At 43.0% G+C, this 24,855-nt stretch overlaps 1 protein-coding gene across 4 annotated transcripts in view; it reads right to left on the bottom strand.

Annotated features, from left to right (window-relative positions):
* Positions 1–24,855, bottom strand: part of nhsa (Nance-Horan syndrome a (congenital cataracts and dental anomalies)) — a 57,757-nt gene that overhangs the window by 8,519 nt on the left and 24,383 nt on the right. Inside the window, exons 2-6 of one of the 4 annotated variants that reach the window (XM_056378783.1) lie at positions 5,803–5,955; positions 4,829–4,962; positions 4,076–4,138; positions 2,085–2,277; positions 223–354 (exon numbers count right to left, since the gene is read on the bottom strand). In XM_056378783.1, the coding sequence (XP_056234758.1) occupies positions 223–354; positions 2,085–2,277; positions 4,076–4,138; positions 4,829–4,962; positions 5,803–5,955 (675 nt within the window). Of the gene's footprint in view, positions 1–222; positions 355–2,084; positions 2,278–3,172; positions 3,295–4,075; positions 4,139–4,442; positions 4,788–4,828; positions 4,963–5,802; positions 5,956–24,855 lie in introns of those variants that run through there. The other 3 variants (XM_056378784.1, XM_056378786.1, XM_056378785.1) reach the window with 3 other exon arrangements.

The raw sequence follows: 24,855 nt of genomic DNA, 5'->3' as shown, positions 1-24,855 counted from the left end.
TTGATGTCTGTCATGTTTATGTTGATATATTATGGTTTTTCTTCTACAATATACTGATATGCGATTTTTAAAAAATGTTTTCAGCTATTTCTAGTAGCACCATTTGTCTTTACAATGAAAGAAAGCCATAACATGTGATTTAGACCCTTTAACCTTTTTGTTAAAGTGAATCCATGTGAATAACATGAACATAAACAGTAATGTACAGATTCAGTAACATACCTAGATCTTGCTGCACCTGTCTGGGAACACCGGCGACCGTCCTCCGTCTCCTCAGCTTCCTCCTCCTCTGAAGCACCGACTGCGAGTGGACGAGCGAGCAGCGCACACTGGCATCTCTGTCAAAGCCAACCCCTGCAATGGAGACAGGACATCTGAGGAATCTTTGTTTAGTGGCAACTGCAGCGATTCCTTCTTTAACTCTCACGCTGTCTTGCACAAGAAAAAGAAATCTGCTACACTCGTTCTACAGGAATAGCAGCAAGGAGTGGAGGAGGACAGCTACCTGATGGAGCTGAAAGCCACAGTAAGTCAAACTGACTGGAGTCACACTGTGAAGTTATTTACCTCTAAGATATCAGGATGTGTAAAGAAATAAAACATTGTATTTGATCCTCACCCAAAACACGAAAAAGAATAAAGTCAAAATGTTCCTGGGTTTACTAACCAAAGGACAGATCCTGCTGTGAAGGTCTCTGCGTCTGTTTTTGTGTTTCCTTGTTTTCCTGCCTCTCCTTCACCGTACATTATCACTATCATGTGACTCCAGGTCAGGCTTTTCAGCACCATAGCAATTGCTGGACTTTGCTTACAATGTGCATTTTTTATCCTCAACTGTCTGTGACTCAGCCAGTGCTGGCGTATATAACTGTCCCTTTGAGTCAATGGGAGCACGAGTAAATAACATGGGGCAGGCCTTTTCAACAGTTTGGACACAACTAATTGGCATTCAGGTCACAGCAGCTCGCCACTTTACAATCACAGGCACTAAGCATCAAAGCATGAGAAAGAAAGTTAATGGACCCAAAGCATGACTTACACATTGAAATTGAGTCTCTGTAGTAAAAGTATAATTAACTAATCAATTTCAAAATTTCTTGAAAATATTTTATTTCTTTTTAATGCAGGGAAAATAAAGACTACATAACATTTGTTAATGCTAATGAGGCATGCTAACATGGTGTTAACAGTGGACGACTGCGTGCAGGAGTCTGTTAACTTCTGTTAGCTTCCCCCAAAACACTGACATATACTGTGTATGAAACAACAGTAAATATTAAAGAAATACCACAGAGGCTTTGTTAAATATGACCAGCCAGGAGACGGTTAGCCCATCTTAGCGGAAAGACTGCAAATGGGGGAAATAGTTAGCCTAGCTCTGTCAAATGTTCAAAAATACACCGACAAGAACCTCTAACACTCACTAATAAACATGTTACAACTTCTTTGGTTAGAGTCGGTGGTTGGCACAGGGTTGTGCGATATGACTGAAATCAGTGTGACAATTTTAAAGGAATAGTTCGACACGTTGGGAAATGTGCTCATTTGAATTCTTGCCAATAGTTAAACAGGAAGATTGACACCTCACTCACGTGTGTTCGTCTAAGTGTTTAAGACCAGGAGGTTTCCAGGAGATGATTGGCTTACCTCAGCTTAGCATTAAGACTGGAAGCAGGTGAAAGCAGCTAGCATGGCTCTGTCTAAGGTAAGAGCATCCAACTCCAAAGCTCACTAATTAAAACATTACATCTAATTTGTTTACACAAACACAGTTAGTGCTGTAACTACATGTACTTATTATCTTGAAAACCACAGCTTCATTTCACTATGTTTAAAAAGGTGGTAGTAGCAGTACTTTGGACAAAACACAAGGCTAGCAGTTTCCAATCTTTATGCTAAGCTAACTATTTTCTAGCTGTGGATTCGTATTTAACAGACATGGGAGTGGTATGAACTCTAAGCAAGGAACCAAAAATTTTAACTTATTCCTTTAATAGAAGCTAAAACAGAGTTTGCACTGCTGAGTGAGCGCTAACACCGCAGCAACACATTCAGACATAAAGAATTAAGTGCTTTAAATTTACCAGTCACATTAATGGGGATGACACATGAGGTGATGACTTGGGAATTGGTTTTCATTCTTTCCTCTGGGGTGGGCAGCGGCAGGGCTTTAGACCAGTTAGTCTGCTTGTCCAGGGTGGAGGGGATGTTAGGGATGGGACACTTAGACCGGTGACCTAGAGCCACCCCGTCAGTGTCGGGGTCAGAGGGCGCAGCCTGCAACAGATGGATATTTGCATGGTTAGGGTGTTACGGTGAGGTGGCATTACATGAGAAACGGTACAGCAGAGTTAAAAAAAAACAAACTGATAAAACTCAGCCTCAGAGAGGGAAATGTGCAGAGAGCAGTGATTAAAATCTGGTGCACTGGTGATGCCAATGAGTGTTTATCTGGGAAAGAGCTGAGGGCTAGATGTAGAGATTAGTTTCTTATTAATCTGCAGCAAAGACTGAGGTAAATCAATAAGCATGCCCTTCCAGCAGCTGAGTTTCATGTTGGAGTGCAGAGAAAACATGAAGTAATGGAAATAAAAACCATGCTTTGGAGCAAGAAAGAGAGAGAGAGAGAGAGAGAGAGGGGAAAGCACAAGAATCATTCAAAGAATCTGCTCAGTAGCTTCATGCAAAATTGTACAAAGGAGAAATATGGAATTGAAAACATGTTCAAATCAGAGAATATTGTTATACATGGAAAACCAATCTAACAGCACTGACAACCTGAATGTGTCAAAAACCAGTAACATGTTAAATACAAATTCAGCTCCTTCGCTCAACAACTAATGCGCAGGACCGAAATGTGACAAACTGTAAACATTTGTTTCCAGTCACAACGTGCTACTTTGGAAACTCTTAGCTCATGCTCCGACGATCTGTGGCACCTATGTGAGACTCCTGCATAATAACAAGGCTCCGGAAACATGTGAGAGGAAATACTTCACAGCAGCATTCCTCCGAGCCTCAGTATCAATCACTGCACAGTCCTCCCCTCAGACCGCTCCACAGCTCCACATCCTTTTTCCATGGGCCTCCTCAGACTCTCAAACTTAAACACAGCAGATCCCCTCTAACTTAAACCTCCATGCTAAATGAATTAAGTCCATTAAATTCTTACCTTGAGATTCCTACAGAGATCCACATGTGAAACTGGGAATGATTCTCAGGCTCAACTGGTTTCCACCTCCACAACCCGACAACCTCCCACCCCCATTTAAAGCCAGCTCTCCAGCCTTTGTGCTCTCTGTTCCCAGCAGACCAATGAGACCCTGACAAAACCCCGGCCACAAAAGAAACCCGTTTCCTTGGAAACTTCTCCCAACTAGTAGAAAAAAGAGAATCAAAGGGAGACCATTTATAGCTGATTTGTTTTCAGAACAGAAAGGCGTTTTTAGAAAGAAAGAGACAGAGAAGAAGAGTGGACACATACGGGATGAGAGGGGAATAAAGAAGTGGCAGTGTTTGGTGTTTGCCCCTGTCCATGGGCTCATTTCTCTCTCACAGCGGACATCAAACGCCATATATTTGGTGATCAGAGACAGAGAAAACATGAGGCTGTTAGCTCTTTAGGCGATGGGTGCACCGGGGAAACCGCAGCACAGAGGAATCATGGGTAATCACAGGCGCAAGCTTGGAGAAGTCGACCCTATCATTAGAGAAACCCAGGCTGCTGGGAGGCTGAGACTGTGGCCCTCACACACACATTCCTCACATACTGCAGGTTTAAAGTCCGGCCCCTCACATGAACCCCAACAGCAACTGTCTGAGGACGTGAGTGTGTGACGCGTTGCCACAGATCAAACTTTTTAAAGTGGTTTCATGACTAACTATTACCACATTTTACCAACAGGGTGGAGCAGGACGCTTCCACTGCCAGGGGAGAGCTGCATTCAGTGTGCATGCATTTGTTATGTAAATTAGAAGGAGTCAAACAAACAAGAACAGGTGAGGAGTTGTGAAATACAGTGTTAGAAGGAGCACAGGAGCCGGAAGGATGGAGGGAGGGAGGGATGACCAGTACCTTTCTGCTCCAGGGGGAGAAGCGGCAACATTCGGTGGGGGAGGAGGAGCGGGTGGATTCAAACTGAATTACAGGACAAAAACAAAAAAAAAAACAGGAAAACAAAAACACATGACAGAGATGAACATGGAGGTATTCCACATGAACAAATACAGACACAGTGACAAAACAGACAAGCACACACAGGTGAACTCAGTGAGGAGGAGCGTGTGGACTGTGACATTATTTTGAGGCAGGGCAGGTTGGGAAAAAAAAACGACTGATGCTACATTTAAATACAAACTCAGGACTGTCATGTGACACTGAAACATCCATGCTCTGCTCAGACAACATGAAACACACAAACACAGTCCACTCTCCTCTTTACCTGTGTTTGTGCCAACTGTGTTGTTGCAGCTCTAAAATCTCTCTCTGGCTGCTTGTGAGGAAGAAATGAATTTACCTTCAAAAGTACATCAAACATCTGTGCATAATAAAGTATCTAATTCATCAAATGAAATAAAATCAAGTTAAAAAGCAGGAAATGACCACTTGAAAAACAGAAATGCACTCATAGCATTTAAAAGAATATTTTTCACATGAGTTCCCAGTTACATGCTTGATAAGCAAAGTAAAAACAGAGTCAAAGGAGAAACTGTGTAAAATGTTGTCATTTATAATTTATTTGAATAATTTCATTTATTTTGACCGTTGATGTTCTGCTTTATTAACTCGTACAAGATCAAGTGTAGGATCCGGTGTTCGTCATCTCACCGTTGTCAGATTGGTGCCGCTGTTTCCTTGATCCTGTATGATGTGAGGGGAGGGGTATATGGGCATGGGGGGCACGGCTGAGATCGAGATGGTTACCCTCCGCTCCCGGCTGCCTGACTGTCTCCTCTGGCGATCTGCAACAAGGAACCAAAGACAGGCTGAGTGTGACCTCCTCATACATTCACAGACGGACATAAAAACTGTTTGGAAGAGAGGAAGATGAAACGGTCCCAGGTTTATCTTCAAACAAGGTCCCCAAACAATTATAGTGACCAATAACTTTAACTATAGCTTTCAGACAGACTTGAAGAAATACGACTCTGTCCTTTAACCTCAGATCAGATAAATAAAGAGAGTTGGGGCAGAAACAAAGGGGTTGGACCCAATACTACACAAAGCCATCAGTGTAATAGGTCTATGATGAATACTGTATTTATTAAGCTTTTAATGTCCAGTCATTAAGTCAGAGAGACAGTCAATTAAGTTGATTGAGTGGGGAGTTAATGGATTGAGTGTTTGTGTTCTGCCTGAGGGAGTTGACTGAATGATGATGAACATTTTCATACAACACAATCAACAACAACCACACAAACTGTTACCTGAGTCATTACCGGGTATGACTGCAGTGGTATCAGCCGGCATAGCTGTTAATATTACTGTTTCCACCCCCACTAAAGCGCATATGCCATCTAATACCTCCTGCCACCCTCCTCAACCTCCTACAACCAGGATGCAGTTGTAAACTTTGTCCATTAGAGGGCAGAGTGACACCAGACTGACAGTGTCTACAACAAGAGGGAGGCAGGAATCCCAGGAGTGACTTCTTAAATGATGGAGGACACAACGTCAACAGAGAAATGTTTTCAAATGATTCAAATAAAATATAAAGTAAAATAAGAAATTAAAAGTGGAGAGTTGTATTCATTTGGAATGACAGAGAGCGAAACTCTGCTGTGTTTCTTTGAGGGCCTCACCTTGGTGCAGGGCCCACAGGCTGAGGTTGGCTTGCCTGTGGAGCTCTTCTACACATGTTGGCCGCGTGGAGGGGTGGAAGATGTTCCTCTGCTGGTGCCAGGGGGCCTGGTAATGTGTCGTCAGCTTACTCTCCACATCCAGGTTGGACACCGCTGCCAGAGAGAGACCGGGCAGGTCAGACAACAAGTACAGTATAGTGACGTGCGACAGAACAGCAGTGACAACAGTGTAACGGCTCAATGCTGGGTGCAAGCATACTGCAGTTACCCAGTTTCTGTTGTGAGGAAACACTGGTGAGGTTGTGCTCGAGGAAAGACTGACCAATAAGATCTTTAACTGGGACCGTGTTATCCTTGGATGCAAGGGGTCGCTGATCTGAATTTCATTTTTCGGAATAACTTACAGTGTAACATAAATACAGTTAGACAAAAGTTATTAAAGGTTTATGAAGAAGAATAGAAACGAGAAGTTTGTAATAAAGCCAAAGCTTAGAAAAGACATCCAAATGAAAGATAACAACTCAGAACACAGAACACAGAACCATATATAAAATGACATTTGCAGAGAATGCAAAGGTCTGGTACTTTATCACTGGCAGGTATACAGCTATTCCTGAGGAGCGATGTTTATGTTTTATGTGAAGTTGTTGAGGATGAACATTTTGTATTCCATTGCCCTCTGTATACTGATTTAAAGAAATATTTATTTGACAAGATTCAATATAAGAATCCTGATCTGTTCTGGTTGTCTGAAGCTGATATTTTGAGTTGGCCTTTTAATGTGGAGACTTTTATTTTGGTGAGATTTAAAGGAGACAGAGGACACTATGTCCAATAAAACGGAATGATTTGATTTGTTCTTTGTGTAAATTTGTGGAAGTGTATACGATGATTTTTCATGTGGCCTTCAAGGTTATGGCTTAGCGTCTTGTAAGACCATATAGGCTGGGCACCAGAAACCAACCAATCAATCAATCAACCAATCAATCAATCAATCAATCAATCAATCAATCAATCAATCAATCAATCAATCAATCAATCAATCAATCAATCAATCAATCAATCAATCAATCAATCAATCAATCAATCAAATATCAAGAGCTCTTCAATATTTGTCTTGATAACTGAGGTCACTGGTTCTACTGTAAATACTATGTAAGATTTGTAATGGGAAAGTGACTAGCTGTCGTCACATGGTGCAGCCTGCTGAGCTCCACTGGTACTGGTAAGACAATCTCTAAATTTCCACTCTGGCATTTCTGTGGTATTACACCAGTTAACATCATTAAGGTGAATGGAAAGGCCCTGTTTCCACTGAGGCCACAGCATGGAGCCATGAGAGCAGGAGGATATAAAACACTGTTAGAGTTGAACCCTGAGAGAGAAAAGCAGTGTTATCAGATCCAGTGTTAGCAGGACAATAGCCCGTTCGCTAATGCAACGCTATTACCTGCAGCTAACCAGTAGGTATTAATGCAACCTGATACTGTGACTTTCATCCTCTAAACAGTGACCAGAACCTGGACTCATGTCACCGCTCCCCCTCACACACACTCACACTCAGGTTACAGAGAGGGGGACGCTCAGCTCTCACATTTCACCTGACACACACACAGGCGAGAAAGGTTTGAGTTTAGAGGGAGCTGTTCAGTGTTTGTGCTGCTGCTTGTGACGGCTTGAAATGACAATATATCTCTCTAACAGTGTAACGTAAAGTCAGATGATACACTGCATAAAAAAAGATTCAGTGTAGCGTCGTTATTATCGTTAACGACAACTAATGAAATAACGAAAACTATATACGAAAAAACACTTTTTTGTTAACTGATATAAAAATAAAAACTTTATAAAAAAAAGGATAACTAACTGAAACTGTGTTGTGTGATTACAAAACTAACTAAAATAAAGTAAAATTATAGAAAAAATGTCTTGATGAGTTAATTTGGAGTTGATTCATGTAAATGAAATGGTTTGATGTTTTGTTGAGTTTTTATTACACAATACTTTTTCTGACCTTTTTAAATCCTGCTCCAACAAATCCCCCATATTACAAAACAAAACTAAAACTAACACTGAAACTAATAAAAACTAAACTAGTGCTTAGAATTTTCAAAAGAATAAAAGCTTACAGAGCAAACCTGCTTTAAAAACTAATTAAAATTAAACTGAAATTGAAAGCAGAAAGTCAAAATGAAATAAAAATAAAAACTAATGAAAAATCCCAAACTATTATAATATATAACCTCTCGTCGTACACATCTGCAGGAGAACCTGATGACTGTCCTGATGATTAACACTACTGAGCCTTTGCTTTAGCAGATAAACACGTCTGTCAGCCTTCCTCTACCTGGCGGACATTTCTGGGCTTGTCCTTGACCCGGCAGCTTGACTGAACTACGTTCTGTCTGACCCTGGGTGTCGGCTCAGAGGCAGCTCTGGCTGAGCACGCTCCAAGTTTACTCTGCAATCCAGCCAGGAGCTAATTTTAGTCTCTTTCACTCAGAACAGACACAGTTCAGCTCCTGATCACAGCTGCTAAAGGTCAGGATGACTGAGTGCAGCATCACACTGAAGCTGCTGCTGAGGATTTTTCTAGCAGCTCTACGTCTCTTTGACAGGTCCTCTTCAAGAAACATGTTGCCATGCATGCAGATCCCAGGAGAGGCAGTAAGATTATCTGTTACTCAGAGTCAACTTGACGTTTTCCATAAAACACCACAGAGTGATCTACAGGCTGTGACCTCGGTGACCTGAAAACGAGCTCTGTGCAGCGTCTGCTCCTCAGCTGTAGAGGCTGAAGGAGTAGATGAACATTTCTAGTTAGTGAGTTTCAGAGGAGCTGGTACATGCACTTGGAGCTTCACACAGTTTAATCCAGCTACATGATCAGCACACATGAGAGTGGGATCAAGACTATTATCTATCAGCAAGCTAATTTAAAGAACTTTGGAAAAATAAATAATAAAAATAAATAAATAAACGTTTAATAATCCCATTTTGATTTAAAGCTCCATATTTTACTCTTCTCTCTTCTCTTCTCTCTGGAGCTCTAGTAACAACAGGTCAGTGAGCCAATCAGAAGCGAGGAGGCTCTGAGCATCTCTTCTGATTGGCTGACTGTTTTCTGAGTGATCCAATAAAGATATAACAGATTTCAGGTAAACACTCAGAGAAACCAAATCCTGCAAAGTTGGATGGTGGGTCCAGGTGGGCGGGGCTTTGGGCGTGGCTGAGAGCAGTGACTGCTTTTTGTTGTGACATCACAAAGTTCCAGAAGTCCTGATGGCTGGTTTTAAGGTTCAGTTTCTGAATACAGTCTGTGTGCATTTCTCTGTGGACTGAGGCTTTGATACTTTCACAGTATTAATATAGAAGCTAGACCTGATCTATAATCAACTACACATGCACATCTACCTTTATACAATATGGAGCTTTAAACTTTTCTAATGCTCCCATAGGAGTTCAGCAGTGTTGAGACTCACATCAGTGAGCTCTCATGTCTTGTATGGAACCATCTACATCTGGTCATTTCATTTACTGGGGTGTTTCCTTTGATTTGTCATCCATCTGTGTGTATGTGTGTGTGTGTGTGTGTGTGTGTGTGTGTGTGTGTGAGTACAGAATATATGTGTGTGTGGTAATACACAACTCCACACGAACTCCACAATATTTCAAAACTGAAACAGCTTGACTAATAATGATGCATTTCTACTGTGTGAAATCTAAGAGAGTAAGTGGTGATGTGTTGAGAGATGTGACCCTCTGACACTGTTGGTCAGCCACTCCCCTCTCTGACTCCCTGCTGAGATGTGAACTGTTGGCCCTGCTGTGACACTCACCATCTCCAACACACCAAAAACCATCTGACGACAACAACAACAACAACAACAACAGCAGGGACACAGCCTGTGCTCTCTATCCCTGCCTGTGTTTTCCCCGGGCTAAAAAACACATCAGTACTGACATCTTTTAGTGAAGTAAGTCTGTGCTTGTCCAACAAAGCATTAGTGCATGAGGGGCCTTTAAACATGTCTTCATGGAGACATATGGGGGAAGCCTTTAATGGGAGAGCAGCGGTCATCTGTTTTCCTAGATGAGGCCAAAGAAAACATATCAGCCCTCAGTCATCTCATTGACCTCTCGGCAGCTTTCTCTTTCTGTCACTGAGTGATCTTCAACATGGCCACACTGAGCCAAATGAGCCAAATGAGTCAAATGAGTCAAATGAGCCACACGGCCCCGGGTGAGAAGAGAAACAAGACTGACTTTTTCTTTAGTTTTAACATTAAAGTCTCTTTTCTCCTTCTTCCTTTCTTATTGTTACCATGAATCATCCTGTGAACTTCCCTGTTGAGGTGTAATCCCTATGTTGAGGTGTAATCTACTATCTGCGCCCTGACACAGCCTATCATTCTCTCCTCCTCTTCATCTGCAGCAGGATCATCCCCCAATAACCTCACCACTATCAGCCCTGCCAGCAGCCCTGCAGGCCTGGAGAAGAGGGGGGGGGGAATGAAAGCTTCCATCCTCAGACTGCCTCTGCCTTGTAATTTACTCGGTGTTGGCCCAGACAGGAGCCAAGTCAAACCCCCTTACCCCTCATACCCACACTCTCACACACCTACAATTTGCCAGCAGCCTGGGAAAACACAGCCCCAGATGTCAGTCATTAGGTCACACTCAGAAAAGAAAAACTCCCTCTGGATTTAATGCAACAGGCAGACAGGTGAGCTTATGTCGTGCAGAGTCAGCTATGTGTAGTTCATGTGTGTAAAGTGGGAACTTTTGCACAAAAAAAATCATTGTTTTCAGGTAGAGACAAATATCTGGAGCTTTGGCTCTCAAAAGGTTTCCTACTGAACGTCAGAGCATGCAGGGCTTCTCCACAGTCGGGTTTTGTTCAGGGTAAACTAACCAAGCAAAACATTCAGCCCACAGCCTCCAACATCAGCTGACGAGAAGCGCTTTCATCTCTGCATCTCTTACATCTTGTGACAACAGTCAAACAAAGTGCAGGCGTGTTTGTCAAACCACTGAAGAAGAAAGTTGTGCATGCAGAGCAGAAAGAAACGCAGCTCAATTAAAGCTCTGGTAAATTATACAGTACCTTGGGATGTGAACGTGAGACAGCATCCAAGAGCCATGACAGAGCCGTGTGGTTTTAACTCAGTCAGACGTTAAATCAGTCCCTGTCACCTCAACTGCCTCCATGTCTTTACAGCAACGTCCCTCAGCTCCACTCTGACCTACAGCTCCACTGCAACATCTGCTCATACCCCCGCCCCCCGGGTCCCCCTCCCCACTCAGCACTGGGTACAGATGGTCCAGCCAGGCCCTGACTTGGGCTAAACTAATCTGTTTATGGTCTGCTACAGGAGAGTCTGAGTGTTAATCCAAACCGCTGAAACAACACTGACCGCTTAACCCACAATGGAGGATCATGGAGGGTGTAGAGGAATGCTAAAGGATGCGCAGGACAGATGATATCTGTTTCCTTTAGTCGTATATTACTCCAATCAAGTGTCAATGTGTCATTGTGATCCAGTCTTTGGATCAAACGTTCAAATACTCTGAACAAAACAAATCCAGGATTGTGCTGCATGAAATAAAACGAGGTAGCAAACAAAATAGTCCACGTCAGTCAAATCATTCAGAGTTAAGACTGAAGACAAAAATCTACAGCTTGATTTTCACATGAAGAGCTGAATGCATTTCAGTATACACACTGCAGTGCAGCAGTAAACAACACAATGAATGCTACTCACCTGACTCAAGCAAGGAACAACACAAAAACAGATGCTGAGCAACTTTCTGAGAGAGTTATCCTCCTCTGTCCTGGTGTCAGCAGTCGAACACTGAGAACTGAAATCTGCTCACTGGCCCTGAAACAGTGATGCTGCTCCACTCAGTGTGGGCTGCTGGAGAAAGTCCCTGCGAGGTCTGATTAGTAAAACACAAAGAGTAGAGTCCCAGCGCCAGTAGGCACGTAATAATAATACCCGTCTCCCCGCTAATCCGCTCTGAGCCCTCGTCCTTCAGCTGATCACTGCTGCTGCTGCTGCTGCTGCTGCTGCTGCTGCTGCTGCTGCTGCTGCTGCTGCTGCTGCGCCGCTGCAGCAGGTGGAGCACAAGACTCTTTATATTCAGAGAGGAGACAAAGCTGAGGCCTGAAGTCCTGCTGAGATGTTCTACTGACAGAGAGAAAACTGAGGACAGTCTGTGTGACAGTGTTGAAATGATAATGACGGCATTGATGAGCTGGAACCAGAGACGCTGTTTCATTTGTTTTGCACAGAACAAACCATCAAAACTTTTGTATTTCCAGCAGATGAGATTACACACAGGCTTAGACCCTGTATTCTGTTTAAATGACCAGTGAGAACAAAAAAAAGTTCCTAAAGGTTTTGGAGCATCGACTTGGAAGCTGGGCTGCAGCTAACCATTATTTTCATTACATCTTAAAGGGGCGATCCACAGATTTGACACATAATGCTTAGTTTATCCGACACGAGGAGTCCTACCCTTCTGTGAAAACAGTTGTACAATTTCTCCTGAGGCTCTGAAGGGAACTTTGTAAAGTCTGGAAAATGCTATCAAGATGCATTATGGGAAGCATACAATCCAGGGTTCGTGGGGTGTGACCAATACTTGGGGCGAAAGTCAGGACATCTTGACCTCTTCAGCTTTTTACTGTATTTTTTAAAGTTTTTCTTCCCCAGCTTTATGGAAATACAAAACTAAATTGTTGCCCTTAATATATTGATTTTTTTTTTCACATTGATCAGTTTGTAAAACATCAGAAAAGAAATAACTTATATTCAATTTCCAAAAATATGAAAAATTCCAAAAATTAGAAAAACATTTTACAAACAAGAGCCAACAAATATTTGGCATTTTTGCACAATGAAAGACTCAACGCTTAATTATTATCTGTCAAACAAAACAATCAAGACTGCCTGATCATTCCATAATCTTCTCTAAACTACAAGAGATCTAGTAGATTTCTCAGATTTTGATGAATGGAGGATCAAACATTACTTTCCTAAGGACTTCACTTTCCAAACTTCCAGACCAAATCTAAATGTGCCGGTTGTGTTCACTCTGTCAGTATGAGTATATCACAATATGGCATAACGCACAAATGTACTTTTACCATGCAAAGGCCAATCACACCTGAGACTAGTTTTGATGCAATGAACCAGGACTCTTGTCTTCTCTCCTCTCACTTCCGATGAACATGTTAAGGCCACCACACCTATAGAAAATGGGCTCTGCCTCACCTCACCTGGGGCTTCGATGTGGGACAGCAGGTGGGCCCTGTGACCTCTGCTTGGAATGTGATGCTGGGAACCAGGAGGCCCGTGGGGGGCTAAAGCAACCATTGTTGCAGCCTCATGCTGCTCTCACCTTGCCTGCAGGTACCATAGCTAAACTGTAATCAAAGCCCTGGTTCACTTCCTGAAGTGCTTTACTGCCTTTCAACAGCAGACAGGTAATCACCTGAGGATGAGGAACAGGCTGCTTCTATTTATAGGACTATACAGTAAACTGTCACATTTTCATTTGGTTTAATTCTTTAGTTCAACACAGTGAAACTTTTACATGAGAGCATGACATCAGCACTGGAGGAAAAGTCACGCATGTGTGTGAGGTTGTTTAATTGCAGCGAACTAAAGCCTGCTTGTGTTTCCTGACTTGAGGTCAGGACGTCAGCACGCACTGGCAGTGCCACAAGCCCACACATGAAAAGCTCTTCTGGTGGTGAAATTAAATCATAGCTGTGCTTCAGGAGACGCTGCTCTACGCTCCGACTTTGGATCAGTGCCTGGACGGCCACACTGTCTGTCTGCCTGTGAGCCAGGAGGTGCAGTGAGGGTGGGAGTGAAGATGGAGCGGGGAAATCCCATCAGATATCACAGAGTTTCCATTGTAAAAGATGCTTTAGCTCACAACGAACACTGAGGCAGAGGGGCTTCGTGTTACCCTACAGACAGACAGTGTATCCGAACCTCGACACAGTAACGTACAACACACTGGACTCCAGACTAATAGATAGACAAAAATATATTTCAACAACAGGAAAAACACATCAATGAAAACTTGAACCACAAAGAATTCCTTGTGACACACTCCTCAACAGAGCTATAATATTTCTAATGTTTATTCATTTCCTAAACACAGACACACACACACACGCACACACACACACACACACACACACACATGCCCGATACTATCTGAAGGCTGCTGCTGACATTTCCTGACACTGAAATCCTCCTGTAGATCAGTGTGTGTTTGACTGAGGCCTGTTTTCTCAGCTGCTTCATATTACCACTACAAAGTCCAATGGCGAGCTGCGGTAACTTTGAAATACTTTCCATTTTAAAACCTCCAGAGTGGTACATTCTGCAGGACGGGCGCGGTGCCAGCGAGAAGATCTCTCATTTTTCTGGACGTGTTTCGATGTCTGACGTCCTCAGAAACATTTCCTTTGTAAAGATTTTACAGGAGGATGAATGTTCATGAGAGTATGTGGTGTGTTTTATAGCACAGTAATGAGCAGGCAGTTTTGTTAGAGCGTCATAACACATTTCTGTCACATTCACGTTAAATTTGTTTCTGAGCACAGGACCAGAGTTTGTGTTTGTAATAAAAGGGGCTGGACAGTAACGTCTTTAATGTTTTTAACAAGCAAAAAAGAAAAATCTACTGACACCTGAGAGGCTCATATATTTAGAGCTAAACTATCAATATTTTTATATGAGCAATAAATCAACTGTGAGCAATGTGAAAGGAGTTTCTCTTAGTGATGAGCCCACAAATAATTATCACTGTCTCTACGGTTCCCTTCAGCTACAGAGCATTTCAGGGTAACTTTGTGACATCACAACAAAGAAGTCACTCTCAGCCACGCCCCAAGCCCAACCCTGCAGGATTTGGTTTCTCTGAGTGTTTAACTGGAAGTCTGAAAGTCTGAAAGTCTGAAATCCGACTCAGAGCCTCCTCTCTTCTGATTGGCTCACTGACCTGTTGTTGCTAGAGCTCCAGAGAGAAGCCTGAGAGAGGAGATGTAAAACTTCACTGAGATGGTTTTGGTTCTTAAAACCACAAATATATCTTCTTATGAATCAACACTTCAAATAAAACACTGGAGAAGAGGAAAATATGGAGCTTGAATACTAAGGTTGTCTACTGGATGTGTGAATTAAATGATTACATGAAAATGTTTGCAAGTTCATGTTTATACACTTATTTTCACAGCTAGCCAATAGAGAAGTACAAAGGACAAAGCTAACTATAGTTGTGAACTGTGATGATGCATTTACTCCCAGAGCTGGTCGAGGTGACACGTCATTAAAAACCGATTAAATAAATGAAACTGTTGCTAAAGAATCACAGCAGTCAGTATCAGCCTCCACACATTCAGGGGGAACTGAGTTCCTACAATTATGCAACACATTTAATGAGCGGTGAACAGCTCAAACAGGAAAAGTGGGGGTGGGGGTGGTCGGCTGTTCTGAGATGATCATTGATCTTGATCATTTATTACCGGAGAGAAAATGATGAAATCATCTGTAATTTACTGTTCACAGATCTGACCTGATCAAAACCTCAAACCTCTGTTCTGTAAACATTGTGTTACTCTGTACGATGCTCAAAACGGACTCTTCCTCCCCAGCTCTGTGGCTCACACCTGCTGAGCAACGAAAAGCAAAAACTGTGACTGAGAGTCACTCCCAGTGAACAATGGCCATGTTTCATTTTTCTGTGTGTTTAGGAGCACACTCAGCGGGGTCAGCAGGGGTCACAGCCCGCATTCAGCAACCTTTGACCTCTTGACCTCTAAACATCTCTGCACTGCATCTCTTATGTCTGCACACACCAGTAAACACTCAAGTAAATCAACAGCTCATTGGCCCCTCTTTCACTCCACTTGGCCTTTCCATTCATACTGCAAATCAAATAATCCAGTGTTGGAAAAAGCAAGTGTGGTGTTGTCATAACACACACACACACACACACACACACACACACATTTGTACGTCTCTATAACTGTTTAATGTTTTTGTTGTCATTTATGTATCCTTCATGTCACACTTGTTTTTGTTCTGCAAAGTCACAAATAAAGAAACAAAATCATAAAAACAAGTCCTGACAATAAAAACATTCTGTGGATTTACAGCTGAGAAAACTTCCTCTTCTTCTAAACACCTTAAAACCCAGAGTTCATTTTCCTGCTCTGTCCCCTGATTTGCCACAGAGGCCTCTGGGAGGCTGCAGCACACCCTCTCATATCACATCATTTAACGGTCTTTGAGGTCACAGCTGACTCCTATTGGGCTGTAATGGCTCTCCCGCTGAGCTTGGCCCAGGTCCCTGCTTTCGCTAGACCTTTGAAGTGCTCACACACACTCACGCCCAGACTCTGCAGAGGAAGGGGTGTGTCTGGCCTGGTTCCTTCTGAAAAAAAGCTCTCTGGGCTTTCCGTGCCCTGCAGGTACACCTGGCCTATTAGTCTCACAAATGAAAATGTGCGTCCTTTGACCTCCTGCTTTTGTTCGTGAAGGCACCTCAGGAAAGGCGGGAACTCTTGGTAGGAGCGTAAAAAGGAGAATGAGTTCCTGGCTTTACTGGAAGTAAGGGTGGTGTTAACCACGATGTGGAGGATAATGACAAACCTTGAAGGAAGAAGGAGGGAAAAGTAATGTGAGTGGCCTCTGCACGGTCAGCTCTGTCAACACGAGCCTGAGTGCTTACGGGAATATGAAGGTGAAACAAAAGTGTTTTCTCTGTGGCGAGACAGGACGAGTGGTGCAGGACTGAATTTACCTTTCCACGAGCACAAAGCCAAGAGCAACAAGAGAAGAAAAACAATGGAGATGAATCTTTCATCAGGCTGTGTCTCTGCCAAACCAACACACTGCACTGAGCTTTTTGTTCCTGCATGTCACTCATGTAATAAAGTCTGCATGATGCTGCATCTGTGCTGTAGACGTTATGTAATATCAAAACAACACCATGTGCAGTTCACTGCCACATGAGGCAGATGGAGATGTTTTTCATCAGATATATAAATCTAATCACATTGAAAGGCACTTGGTGTAAATGTCTGTGGTTAAAAACAATAGAGAAGAAACAAATACTCATCAATAATCTGCTGAGTCGTGATCAGAAACTAGGTTAAAGCAGCATGTTGTCAAATTAACATGATTAACACGATGCTAAACAAACAGCAGCTGAACCTGAACAGTGAATATTACTAATCAAGACAAGACGCTGCGATGTGCTGCTCTGATTAATTACTGCAAATTAGAGCTGCACGATATGCAGAAGAATCATCATGCGATTATTTTGGCAGATATTGTATTAGTATTGTATAATCCTGTGATTTGGATATTGCACTGCCATATTGCGGTTTTGATTAATTATGCAGCCCTACTTCAAATATATGATGCAATCAATCAATCAATCAATCAATCAATCAATGAGTCTACTGAACCAGACACATCCTGATGCTTCTCATTAATGAATGACAGTTTAAACACATCTCTGCTGTGTGATGCAGCACCACGGCTCAGTCTGAAGCTTGTCTCTATGGTAAATATCAACCCATAAAAGCTATAAAAATAATATATACTTTTTACTTGTAGTATACACAGTATATGTAAATAACTAGACGCAGACAGACATCAATAAAAGAGCTGTCTGTGATTTAAAGCAGAGCTGATGTACTGACCTGATGTGTAAGTCAGAGTCTTGGGATCACAACAACAGAGTCTAGGGGTCTCACACTTTGACCAGGGGCCAACACACTCAGTGCACGGTGTTTGTCATCATCCATCTTTTACTAAACAACCGGCTCGCAACAACAGAGGCACGTCCAGTGTTTTGTGCAGCTGCTCATTCATTAGCTTGTTATTCAGCGTGTGACAGACTGAGGGGTCGGAGGGTACAAGTCTGCACGGCGCTCCGGTCTCGGGTCACAGACAGAGCTGCAGAGGTTATGGAAACAGTGAAGCCATTGATGTACTAGTCAACATACATACATGTGTGTATATGAGAGGGCAGGTGAATGTGAATAATAGCACAATACCACCATCAGGAGAAACTTAACCTGGCTCTAGGTGCACCAGAATATGCAGACTGTTATATAAGTGTCTGAGCAGCTTAATCACAGAAGGTTTTCTCCACAGTTTCCTGTGTAAACACTGGGCTGTGTGAGCCTCCGACTCTGGTTTCACCAGTTTACTGGCATCAGTCAGCGCTCACATGGAGCACAATAAGCAGAACAGACGGACTGTGAAGGGAGGGAAATGCAGCGAGGGGAAAAAGGAAACCCAGAACACAGACACGGGGGAAGGTGTGGTTTGGAAAGAGACAACGAGGGCAGGATTTGCGCCCGGCGACTGCAATGGAAACCTCTCTTTAACTGACACATATGGTCAGACTGAGGTCAGTTTCGTAGGCCAGTGACCTGTGTGTGTCTGTGGGAAAGTCATTAGGAGGGAGCGGCAGTGGGCTGAGCTGGCAGGAATGAGCTGAGCTGAGCCGTCCCTCAAACATCCCTGCCTGATGGGATTCAGCTAGGACAGAGAATAAACTGGAGGCCTGGCTGCTTCAACACAAACCAGCTGCTGGCAGGAAGGACGGACATGCAGGGAACGAACCCAGCAGCCCTTTGACGGGAAACAATGGAGAGGATCAGGCCATACCAGTTCCTGGTGGCTTCCAACACCACGCCCAGATAGTCCCCAAACACACATGCTGTCCATGAGGTGATTGGCTTGGCATTGTTTGCTCTCATTTATGAGTCAAGTCCAATAATAGTAAAAGAAGATGACGTTTAATTAGTGTCAGGTTTAACATAGACGTGCATGAGCAACATTTAAGTTGCCGTGAGGACATGAACACAACAGCTTCTTAAGCTCAGAGTGATCTTGCCTCCTCTCTCCCAGGATGCACTGGGAGTGGACCACCTGTACCTTTCTATTGTATCTATTGTTAGCCTCTCTGTGTCAGTGTGTGTGTATGAGCCTATAACAGAGAGGGGTGTGTTTACTCCTCAGCACAGCAGCGTAGAAAGCATCAATAAGCTGGAGCGTATAAGCTGTTAGCGCCGTGCTGACTGCTCATATCGACTCACGCCAGCAAACGACAAAAAGGACGCTGTTGTCTGTATTATTTTAAAATGTGTGTCTCCATGGAAATGGGCACATATGCACGGAGACATGTGCTCAGTGAGGGTGTGCTCTTTCACAGCTAATCGTACCTCAGCTGTGGGAAGAAAACTCAAGTATTAGTCTGCAGTGAACCGTGAGTCCTGTGCAGATGTGTGTCTGAGCGGCAGTGGGAAAACAATAAGAACCAAATGTACAAAAATAAAAAGTTTAAACAAAACAGTTCAAATTCACATATTGGTTCCAGATGTACTGCATATATCTATTTAATTGACACTTACCTATTGATCATCAGCAGAAACCAACAGGAGGTCAGGAGGGGGCATGCAAAAGACAGAAAGAAAACACAACATTAGTTGGTTACAGGAAAACATCATGTTATAATTTAATACTGAGCTTTTTTCAGCTCTGATGAGTCTCTAGAGAGAACTGGAGCTGGAAAGTAGCAGAGTTGTTTTTCACTACATTACAAACAATTTCACTTTCCTGCGCCTCAGAGAAAATCTTATCATGCAGCCTTTGTTGTGACACCGTCCCAAACAGGAAGCAAACATCTTCACCTCGCTCTAATCTCTACATGCATTTTCTCTGGAGTGTTTCTCTCTGACACCACTTTACAGACGCCAGACTCGGGCCTCTGATGGGCCACGGCTCACGTGCCGACAGCCTGGCTCTGAATGCGGCTCTATCTCAGGGGGGGTCGTTGAGAAAAATAATGACACGGTCCAGGGTAAAGGCTGGGGAAAGAAAGTAGGCCTGACTCGTGAATAGCCTGCTGCCCCTGGAGGGCTCTCTCATGTAAGTGCTTCATGAATGGCAGGCCTGAGGATGGGACGCCAATAAGCATTGAAATCGTGGCGGACGCTGGTTATTATGCGATGAGGGATGGGAGACATCAAGCTGAAAGAGCAAATTTTTTTTGTGGCTATGAAGCAGTAGCTAAAGAGCAGCTATGCCCTCTAGGTTTGGTATTTTTCTTTATTTATCTATTCATGTTTTGTCTTGAATTAACCAGCTGTCATTCACTTACACTTGTTTTTGTGTTTTTTCTGAGGAGCTGTGTCTCTTTTCCCTCCCATGTCCTGACGCTACAATCCTGTACCCACCACTAAATTGTAGTAGCAGCATTTTGGTAATGATGGGTCCTGTTGTTATGTCATGATGTAAAATTAGTGGGCACAGCCAAAGACATGGCATCCATGACACACTCTGTTGGGAATGTGGTGGCAGTTTTACGCAAGTCAGAGCCCACGAGAATGTAGGTCACTCTTCTCTTACTTTCCTGTGATACATAAGGACGGACAGGAGCGTGCAGCATATAAAGTATTACATCTGTTTAAGGAGTGAACAGAAGGGCCAACACGTGTGCTGTTAATAAATGTGCACCAACAAAACCAAAAGGTATCGTATACATACAAAGTGTTCCGCTGACTAACATGTAAACTCAACCCTAGTCCTCAGTCAGCTACTGATGGGTTGTACTTATTCACTGGAAACCAGTGGTGCCAGTTACCCCTGGAAAACCATGGATGTGATCTCTAGCATAGAGCTCTACCTACTTTCACTGCCACTGCACTAGATCAGGTTGCAATAATCTCACTGTTACACTGCACCAAGCCTAATGGGAGAAAACTGCAGTAACCAAACAGACACCTGAAACCAAAATGCAGAGTGGAGTAACACCAAATTTCAACCAAAACAGGGACAAAAAAGACAAAAGAATATTCTGCAAGAGTCTGCAAATTTTGAAGACATATCAAAGCACCAAATGCCTACATACTACCTGACAAACCCCCATTGCCACAGGAGGTAGCTGAGACTGAGCTTCATCTTACCAAACTACTTTATCCAGGACAAGCCCCCAATTCGTCACAACCCGGCTCAAGTTTGGACAAAGGAGGTAAAACCACAAATGGAGTGGAAGAAATCAGTTAGTCGTGGACTGGTGAACTGGGATTACTCATTAACACAGCTTGTAACCCCACAAACTAATGTAACCTGGTTAGTTAATGATGTGGCCCTGGTTTTGGATGTAATACTTAGTTACTACTGTATGTTGTAAGCTAGCACATGCTAATGATTACAGCTTACATCAGAGCAGTGATGACTCTTGCTCTTGTGTTATTGTTTTTGAAAAAGCTCAAAAAAAAAGAAAAGAAAAACATTTAATTCAACATGTGGACAAATCCTGCAGTGGTTAGCGCTGTCGCCTCACAGCAAGAAGGTGCCGGGTTCGAGTCCCGGCTCGGACGCGGGATCTTTCTGTGTGGAGTTTGCATGTTCTCCCCGTGCCAGTGTGGGTTCTCTCCGGGTTCTCCGGCTTCCTCCCACAATCCAAAAGACATGCAAAATGGAGACTAGGCTAATTGGATAATCTAAATTGACCATAGGTGTGGCTGTGAGTGTGAATGGTTGTCTGTCTCTATGTGTTTGCCCTGCGATGGACTGGCGACCTGTCCAGGGTGTACCCCGCCTCTCGCCCGAAAAGATGCTGGGATAGGCTCCAGCCCCCCCGCGACCCTACTAGAGGATAAGCGGTAGAAAATGAATGAATGAATGTGGACAAATCCTGATCCTGACAGACCCACTGAGTCTACAGCTGGAGAACTGCTGTTCAGGTACTTCTGGCCATAAGCATGTTCCTCTTCAGCCCTCAGGCCTAAATACAGATGCCCGAGACTTTAACAAAAATAAGTTAGCAGAGGACAAACGGAAATATATTGCTGTGTTTCAACTCAGTCCATCTTATTAGACCATGAAAAATAAACACAAAAGACTGATGGGAATGAAAATAACTACAGATCGCTGTAAAAGTCAAGTTGAGTGACATAAGAAAACAGAGCGCTTACCAAAGCAAACACTGAGAAACAGGCAAACATTATTTAAAAGCACTTTATAAAACCTACAAGTAGCTCACCTGACAACATCACAGAGGAAATTAAACACACTGCACATGCAGGCACACATCAATCATCCGGCCCTGAGGCCAAATGGCAAATTACTCTGAAGCTGTAACTTGCCACACTGTTAACCGCTTTACACAGAATTGTTGCTTTGAGTATAACCATGGTTGTTTTAACCATTCTTTAAAAAGCTGATATAACCATAAATTCAACTGAGTAAATGGTCAATGGTGTTTTACTTTCCTGCAAATAGTTTAGGGTGTGTGCTCTCCACAGTTTGGGTGGTTATATACATGAGACCACCGGCAGAGGTGGTGCAGAGAAAAGTTATCTTCATCCAGTCAAGCTGTTTCTAATGGTGTCCAAATTCCACCAGATGGCTTCTCTCAGCAGACAGACGCAGACCACAGGACAAGTCAGACTGAGACTAAACCCGCCTTTACAAATCCCAGGATCAAACTCAGAGCAAATTTCAGCTTCGCTTTCAAGAGAGCTCGTACCCGCTACAGACCCACTCACAGCTCTGCAGAGTCAGCACGAATACTGAGCTATACAATTACAGCAACCACACAGAAACTCAAACTAAAACCAAGCAGTGAAGCAGAGCGTGTGTGTAGAAAAGATAATAAATGACCCTGTTATCTCTGATTCTGCTCTCTCTCACTGTGGAAACACTTCAGTATATTTCCTGTAATTTTCAGCAGGGTCTCAGCTTCACCAAAAACACAACCAAAACAACAACAAAAAAAAAGAAAGAAAAACAGGCAAATTTTCAGGAAGAGTAGGGACATAATCATAACAAGCAAGTTGGGCTCTTTCCTCTAAAGCACCTGTGGGAGCTGCAGCCAAGTAATAAAAACACACAAGCCCTTAAATCTGCTCTGCATCGCTCCCAAAGTCCCAACGCAGAGCAGCACATCAGGGCTGAAAAATACAACATCTGTTTGCTGTATGCTGTTGCCATCAGTGCCCCGGACCCCAGAGGGGTTTTTTTTTTTTTTTTTTTTGTGAAACTATGGAATTTAACTTTTCTACTCCTCCACTGAAAGAAGAGGAGGATCCTAAGTCCAGCTGAACAAACAGTTCCTGCAGCATGTAGTGCTTTAGGAGGGTGTGTCCGTCAAAGAGACAGGAGTGTGTGTGTGTGTGTGAGTGTACATGTGCGTGTGTGTGTGTGCATATGTGTGTGTGTGTGAGGTGAGCCTCAACCTGACCTTCTGCAGTTCAGTACATCAACACTGCTGATAACACAAAATATGGCACAGACAGACACACACATACCTTCGGATTGTTTTCAGTTTTCTATTTCTCAATGACAACATTAAATATGTTGAGGACCACAGCTACAGCTTGGACTCTGAGATGATCTGCTCAGTATCATTGTGATGCAGGGGTCTGCCCTGCATCACAATGATCAATGATCAACTTACAATTGGAAATTTCAGCCAAGTATTTTAGAGACTGTTCTCTACATGGCTCAATACAGACATATAAACATTATTGGGTGTAGTTTACAGAAAACTATAAAATTAGTTTTTGGTAATTAATAGAGTGTACATAACATGTTTTATTAAAATCTTTTTAGGAGGTTTAAAGGGCCTCCTTTCTTTGATTCTATGAAAGCACTAATTTGTCTGAAAATGATCAGGTGATTTAGCACAGATGCTCTTCTACTTTCTTAAGAAGTCATACAGTAAAGACTCAAGCAGTAAATGATAAGGTTGATCAAAATACATATTCATGTACAATATTCATTTTGTCAAATCCAATGAAAGGACTTAAACCAACATTGCACTTGTCTGTTTCTAAATACTTCCTGTTTTGGTTCTTACTGAAGACATAAATCTTCACAGAAATCACCACAGTGTACTTTTTTTTTTTTTGGTAAACGTTGAATAACAGCCCTAATCACCTGGGTAGTTTTCACCGAACATTATTTAAACCTAAACCTACTGCATTCGTCGTTGTTTGGGACTATTTTAAGCAGTGGATCAATACATGTTTGGTGCCCTAATCCTGAGGTAAATGCTTCTCACATGTATCAAAGGAGGGTGTGGAGCCACAAATCCTACCCAGCTGATCGCCGACAAATCTACAAATCATAACAGGGAGGAGATTATGTTACTGAGCGTCTAACACTCGACTACAATTACATGTTTCAACCGTTGGCATTTTCACGAAGCTGCTGAGGCAGCGGCCTCAGTTCCATTAATGCCTCCAGTGTCTGAGAGTGACGCTGTCGGTTTGAGCTGTCGTAGAGAGACAAACAACCGGGTATCCTTGTAACATGGCTCCCGGCATCCCGGCCGCCCTGCCTGCCTAAATATCAGAAGTCACCCGGAAGCCTGAGACTCAAGTCCTCCTGAAGCAGTGAACCCAATCTGAGCAGCTGCATTGTACTTCACAGAGACAGCATATAGAGTTTCCTCAAGTGAATATTCCCATAGGGGTAGAGTTTCATTTGCAGTTTGACATTCCTGTGCTTGTTTGGGACGAGCTGAACTGTGCTCCATCTAATTAAATGCATGTGTAATAATAAATGCATGTCTGCCTCCCTCATTGAGAAGCATGTGCCGATAACACTGTTGGAAATATACACTCAGCGACAGGCAGCATCCATTTCTAAATCCCTCAGCTGCAGTGGAAAGCTCTTTCTGATTCTCTGTACATGCACTGTCCATCCTCTTCATGCTCCACTACCCTCAAATAAACGCCGCTGAAGTTTAAGCAGAGCCATTAGCTGATTTAAAGAAGAACTGACTGAAGGAGGACCATTCATTTGAGGTAGTATTTTTGGTGCAACCACTAATCTAAGTCCAATGCTGACTCTTCATTAGCTCTATTTTGGTTTCCACCAACTCCTGGGGGAAATATCTTGTTCTTTAACTGCAGAATGCTGAACTTTGTTCACTAACTTTGTTTGTACTCTGAGTTTCTCAAGGTTTTCTTGCTCAGCTAGCTGCTGTGTCTAG

The sequence above is a fragment of the Seriola aureovittata genome, chromosome 6 (genome assembly GCF_021018895.1).
Source record: "Seriola aureovittata isolate HTS-2021-v1 ecotype China chromosome 6, ASM2101889v1, whole genome shotgun sequence".
Taxonomy (NCBI): domain Eukaryota; kingdom Metazoa; phylum Chordata; class Actinopteri; order Carangiformes; family Carangidae; genus Seriola; species Seriola aureovittata.
Note: the sequence above shows the minus strand (reverse complement) of the source record. Positions and strands in the feature narration are given on the sequence as shown.